Genomic DNA, 7,107 nt, shown 5'->3' on the forward strand with positions numbered 1-7,107 from the left:
TTTCTTTTTCTTTCAACTGTTCTTTGTGCGAGCATAATCCGCGGATGTTACTTTTAATTAATTGTTGCACGGACCCCACTTTAGCTACCTAGAGGGATGTGACCGTGTCATTCACAACGTTGTTAATTTCGAAACTTTGCAGTTGGTTGCCTGTGTAGCTTGCTAGAGAAGGACTAAGTTTTACATGGCCACATTAATTACAAGACTGGTTTTCACAAGTTTTTTCTCTCGCTACGGTAGTGTTTCACTTTCCCTCGGCCAACTGGTTTCTCTTTATATGTCACCCCTGTATTGCGCAGATTCACGTTATTTCCGATCCAACAACCTGTACCAAATCGAACTACTACTTTTGCTTGGTGATCTATTGATTTTATTTGTAAACACTAAGCGATGTTCACCAATACGTTATCCGTTGTCATCAGCCCTCCAGATTTCAATTGGCTGCAGAAACACTTACTTCTTTACTACGGGTGCTGTGATGGTCAAAACTCACACTCATGATTCAGGGGCTATAATCGCACAAAAAAACTGCCAATTGGAGGGGTAGAATCGCACTGCCACGAGTAGGGGTCAAATAGCACTGCCATTGTAGGGCTTAAATCGCACAAAACTCCCACGAGTAGGGGGATAAACGTAAAGAATATTCAATCGAGCCCCATTTGGGGGCATAATTGCATTAAAAATAAAATTAGTTAAAATGAATGGTCAATTCTTCAATCAACTGTTTTTTTTTCTCACTGATCTGTTCAAGAGCGGCTTCTTTATCATTGTTAGCATATCTTGCCATTGTCTTATATCTTTTTCCCAAGATTTTATTGTCGAAATAGAAAAACTTGTCATTTTCATTGTCTTTGATTTTTATTTTGTCATCTAATTTGGCAATTCGCTCTTCCAACTGTTTTTGATTTTCTATCTCCACTTTAAACACGACCTTTTTTGGTTTCAAAGGATTTGCTTTTACATTTAGCAATAATTTGCCATATTTTTCTGCATATTCTTGTATGTAAGCATTTTCTATTTTTTCCAAACTTTTCTTGTCGTTTGTTGGAGCTTTGACCACGAGCTCAATCACAGGCTTTTTCTTCCTGTATTTATATATTTGGCTTTTGCTGTCCTTCAAATGACGACTTAATCGTGTTGCCAGGTCCTCGCATGTTGATCCAATGTAAACCTTATCATCAACCAGCACCTTGTATATTTTGCCTTCAGAATACAGACTGTTAAATTTGGCATTGGTTAATTCTAATACTGGCATATCACGAATTTTGTATTTGTAGTTCAAATCTTTGTTGACAAGATGAATGTATTTGAATTTAGTGGTTCTGCTCAAAGCAGTATACAATATTTTTTGTCCATTTTTTCCACATCATAAATATTGTAAGGTTCATTGATATCTGCTCCTTGGCATTTATGTACAGTTACACAAAAACTTGGAATGAAACACTGAGAAAATGTTTTCATGTCGAACTCCTTGCCATCAATCCATATTGAGTCTTCCGAAATACTTTCAATCGTAAATTCCATTGTATTGAATATTTCACGATCTTTTAAATTTTCAGTTGCAATTACAGGCATGTCAACACACACTTTGTATTCTTCTTTCTTGTCATTGTATTTGAACACAACATTTTCATGTTTTTTGCCTTCCACAAACTTATCACAACAACGCGTATTGACTTCAATTCTGGTTTTGTTCAAATAACATATATTTTTGTATAATTCAGTGACAGGAGAAAAGTTTTTTGCTAATTTACCTTTTTTCAAAAACTGGTCAAGTACAGTGTGTGTTTTTTTGTCATAGCGGGAAGAACCTTCAATGTATTCCATTGTTACAATTTTTGGGCACATTTGTCTGACAGACATTGATCTTAGATAGTCATAACTTATTCTGCTCCCTGATTCGACAGGAGAACATTGATTTGGATCGCCAAACATGTAAACCTTGATGCCATACAACACAAAGGCTTTGTAAATCAGTGTTATCCACTTGTTAGGTACCATTGAAAATTCATCGATGAATATGGTTTTGTCTTCCAAGCTTTTTAGATTTGTTTCAGATGAGAAACCGTTCCATTCACAAAAATAAGAATCAAATGTATGACAAATAGCGTCAGGATCAATTTCGTTTTTTTCTGCACATATTTTAATTTCTTCAACAAATGACTGAAAGTTTTTGTTTCTTCTACTCATCTTAACCGGTAATCCTTTAAACGGTCCACTAGAAACGCATCCCATTTTTCTCAATCTGTCTTTGACGTTCTGGACAGCTTTATTCGTAAAACTTAACACAATAGGCTTGTCAGTTTTCATTACCATTTTACACATTTTAGTTGTTTTGCCAGAACCAGCTTGCCCGTTATACATACGACCTTCTCCTTTTACAGCTTTGTAACTGTCAAAATCCATATTTTCTCTGTAATGACGCTCAAAATAGCACAAAGGAGAGTCTGTTATGTATGCTTTACCAATGTTTTTTACATCAAACACAACATCCTTTTTATTTTTCAACGCAGGTCTTGGATTGGTGATGAATATGCCATCTGTATTGTAAGCATACAACGCACTCTTTTCACCATAGCATTTGCGTATCAGCTTCAAACATTCCAATATTGCCTGAGAAACGACAAATCTGTTTACACTTGTATGGTCTGAAAACATTCGTTCGCATTTTTGTTCTTTAATCAAGTAGATTTCATTGAAGCTGTCAATTATGATATTGCGCCCGTCCTTGATGCCTTGTGTCCAACAAGCCATTGCTGTATCATACTCAACACATGTAAAACCTGAGTTAATCCTGTTGTATTTTCTTCCAAGATTACCAATGAAACTGTTTGCCAATTGTTTGGCTTTGTCTTCAGGAAATGTTTCAAACACATATTTCAAAAATGGCTTGAATGTACTTGGCTTGAGAGCTTTATTGGAAACAATCTTGTATTTGATTTGCTTTTCAGACATTGTTAGTTCATCGACCAAATATGACACCAAATCTCCACTGTAAAACCCAGCTTCGATTTTTAAAGGTGTGTCATAATTATACAACACAGTTTCTTCAATATAAAATTCGCCACATTTTCTAAGATCGCTTCTGCAATGAAACGGTTCTACTACGTCATGTATGCTATAAACAGGAATTGCTGTTCCATTGTTGAGCAAAACATTCGGATACGATTTGGATATGTCAATGTTGACCACATCATCTGGAATATCTTCTGTTGTACACCATTGTAACGCTCTTGGATAATAATCATCAAGCATTTCACGAGTTTGCACATTATACGTAGATGTAGGTAAATAACCACACAATTGTTTGAATAAGGCAGAAGCCAATCCCGTGAAAGTTTGATTAACCCATATAAAATCATGAGTCTTGTACAAACTATGCAATTTATCGCAAATTGATTTCCTGTTGTCGTATTCGTCGTTCAAGAGAAACATGTTGTTCCGGTGATCTATGAAACCATCTAATATCCCATTGTTGTTCCAATGCAAGTACTCCACATAATAACAAATGGAATGTATGTATGCATCAATGGCCTCCATCATTTTAACATCTTCGGGCAAAACGATAATGTTGTCTTTTTTATCTAATTCGTATATATCATCTAACCTGTCCAGTTTATGCACAAATTCGTGTTTTCTGGACCATTTCATTTCAGTCATGTATTTTAACAAGTCATTGCAGCCTCCTTGGTTTGCTTTGGCTGCTGTGAGTTTCAATTTTTCGTCTGTAATGGGATAACAATGATGGTCTTTGACAATGTAGACCAGTGAAACATCACAATTGTGCTTATTAGTATGTGATTTGAATTTCCTGTATGTGCTATCATAAGCATGAATAGACACATTTGAATGGCAACTCTTGGCCCAATCGATCAATTCTTTTGTTGTCATTCTTGGTGGATCCGCACAATATTTGAAGATCTCATTTTTCAATTTTTTATAATCATATGTTTTAAAACCTCTTTTGCCGCGAACCTGATCCCAAACATAATCAATCACACAACTGTCTGAACCATACGATTTTGGTTTTCTTTGTTTGCTCAACAAATATGACTCTAATTTCAAACCAGCCATAAAATGATGAGCAAAAAATTGCGGGTTGTGTGTTATTACTTTGCCTCCAATTCTGGTTATCACTTCGGCTGACAAAGGCTCGAAGTTGTTTTCCAATAATGTGTACATGAAAAATTTGTACATGTCTTTGAGACTCAACTCAGGTACATCCATTTGAAATGGACCAAATGTTTTATTTGTGATCCCTCCGTGCATCAGATTTTTGATTGTGAGAAATACTGTGACAGAAACACGCTCACGTCTTCCTCCCATTTTATTGATCCGCTGTTCAAACAATGTCGCAAATGACGAGCTTTTTCTCACAAATGGACCAGCCATACTGATTTCTTGTCTTCTGTATTTACTAAGTGAAGCATTTTTTTTGTCATACACTATTTTTTCCCTCATACTATTGCTTGAGATATTTTTTCTCATATATAATAACTATAGATAATATTTCTTTAAGTCAAAATTGGGTGCGTTTGAAGTTGAACACATACCGGAGTATGTATTTAACTGTGTCAAAGATAAGTGAACAAATTATTTATTGCTGTTTTCATGTTAGTCATAAATATAACCCGTATTATATGTAAAAGCATTTTTGAAATGTTTCTTTGTTTTAAGATGACAATGTTTTCCAGCAAGAGAGTAGTTTTTGCCATTGTTGCATATTTCGCAGTACCATTCTTTGTGCAACATGTAGTCGGTTTTCTTTTTTCTTCTTTCTTCATCAGTGTAAAATCTTGGACGGCCGAATTGCTTTTGATCTTTCATATAATATACCTATATATTTTATTTTTATATGGTTTCAATCAGAATCATCTTCAGAATCATCTTCAGAATCATCTTCAGATTCATCTTCAGATTTATTTGGTTTGTATTTGCTGAAAGCTTGTTTTATCTGTTGCAACATGTCGTCGTTTATGTCATCGGGATCCATTACAAAGATTTTTTTTCCATCTGTTACCATGACCATTAATTTTTTATTGAAATGCACCAATTTCAATTTAACGGGTGGATGAATGACAGACAACACATCGGAATAAATCAAATCTTCCAAAAAGACTTTCAACGAAGGATCACGAATTACATGGGACATTAAAGCATTGAATAATGATTTTGAGTTCATACTATATGTTTAGATTTTATTCTTATATATTTTGCGCTTGTATCAATTTCAATGGTGCCAAAAAATCACGGTATCTTTGAAACTCTCTGAACAAAAAATCCATTTTGGAATCAATTATTTGAAACATTTTGTCGATTTCTTTCTTTGGTCCTCCTGTTTCCAATGCTTTCAACAATAATGGCAACCCTTTGGAATTAACATAATGCATGTAATCCGCGTTTCTCACTATTATATCGCAAATCATTTCTGTGACTACTTTTCTTACAGCCATTGTTTCTACTATTTGGCTTCCTCTGAATGTCATATACTAATTGTTTACATTTCTTTTCAACAAATTGTTTTTATAATTCTTCATCATTGTCAGACGACTCAGATTCTTGCGAACATGAGCAACTTTCTTCAGATATACTTTCTTGCGATGGCGTCCAATCGGAATCTGAACCAGAGTCTTGATCGCTTTCATAATAAAAACCAAACTTTTCTTCATTTTCAAACTTGTCCATATAATATAAGTATATATTTTTATTTTTTTATAAGTATTTATGCGCGTTTGTTTCACCACAATTCATATGTTTTCAATGTCTTTCAATGGTATCCAACTGTTGAATTCATCACTGTATCCCTTCCATTTTACCAAAGCTTGTTTCTTTTTATAGTCCCTCCGAATTACTTTGTCAATACGGAAAATATCCTGCTTTGCTTTTAATAATTCAGGTTCATAAAAACTCCCTTGAATATCTTCACCTCTGAGATCTTTTAGTTTGTATGTTATTGGATCAGTGTATTGGATCTTATCAACTGTAAACACTTCTTCGGTCCAGTTTGGAGTATATCCTTTATCGAACACATTCCGTTTATACTTGGATATTCGAACCTGGTCACCTGTTTTGAATTTAGGTTTCTGTTTTAATGGCTCCATATCACCATATAGATTGAAGTAAACTATACCTTCATTCCTCTTATTAGATGCTTCTGCAGGTGTCATCTTTATGCTTGAATGTTTTGTATTATTATACTGTTTCACTAGTTTGGACAGCATATCGAGATACATTGTATTACCTTGAACTGTGAACTGCTTCCACATTTTGGACTTGATTGTTCTATTCCATCTTTCGACCACTGAGGATTTCTCTTCATTTTCAGTGGAGTACATATGTATCCCATTTTTGTCTAACAAGTCCTTCAAGTGTTTGTTATAGAACTCCTTTCCCTTATCAACCCATAAATATTGTGGTCTTCTGCCTTCCCTGAATATTGTTTTAAATGCTTCAGTGACAGATTCACCTTTCTTGTCCTTCAATGGGACAATCCAACCGTATTTGCTGAAAACATCAATGACCATTAAAAGATATCGGTAACCTTTATTCCATTTACTAAACTGATGAAATGGTATATGAAATGAATCATATGTGAACTGCGGATATGAAATCAAGTGAGGCTATGATCATCGCAGTTATGAGAGCAATTTTTGCAGTTGCGTAGAGAAGCCTGAATAATTCAGGACTTCAAGGGGGTTTGAACCCGTGACCTCGCGATTCCGGTGCGACGCTCTAACCAACTGAGCTATGAAGCCACTGACGCTGGGAGCTGGTCATTTGTGGGTTCTAATGGTCCCGTGAGGAATGAATCAATGATGAAATGGTATATGAAATGAATCATATGTGAACTGCGGATATGAAATCAAGTGAGGCTATGATCATCGCAGTTATGAGAGCAATTTTTGCAGTTGCGTAGAGAAGCCTGAATAATTCAGGACTTCAAGGGGGTTTGAACCCGTGACCTCGCGATTCCGGTGCGACGCTCTAACCAACTGAGCTATGAAGCCACTGACGCTGGGAGCTGGTCATTTGTGGGTTCTAATGGTCCCGTGAGGAATGAATCAATGATGAAATGGTATATGAAATGAATCATATGTGAACTGCGGA

At 35.4% G+C, this 7,107-nt stretch overlaps 1 protein-coding gene across 1 annotated transcript; it reads right to left on the reverse strand.

Moving 5' to 3' along the window:
* Positions 1-1,326: 1,326 nt before the first annotated feature.
* On the reverse strand, positions 1,327-4,392 carry LOC137981015 (uncharacterized). Its single transcript, XM_068828390.1, has one exon. The coding sequence runs from the start codon at positions 4,390-4,392 to the stop codon at positions 1,327-1,329; it is 3,066 nt and encodes a 1,021-aa protein (XP_068684491.1).
* Between the last annotated feature and the right edge of the window lie 2,715 nt (positions 4,393-7,107).

The sequence above is a fragment of the Montipora foliosa genome, chromosome 12 (assembly GCF_036669935.1).
Source record: "Montipora foliosa isolate CH-2021 chromosome 12, ASM3666993v2, whole genome shotgun sequence".
Lineage (NCBI taxonomy): Eukaryota > Metazoa > Cnidaria > Anthozoa > Scleractinia > Acroporidae > Montipora > Montipora foliosa.

Coding starts and splice junctions, on each gene's coding strand:
- LOC137981015 (XM_068828390.1), bottom strand. CDS start 4,392: ATGGCTGGTCCATTTGTGAGAAAAAGCTCGTCATTTGCGACATTGTTT.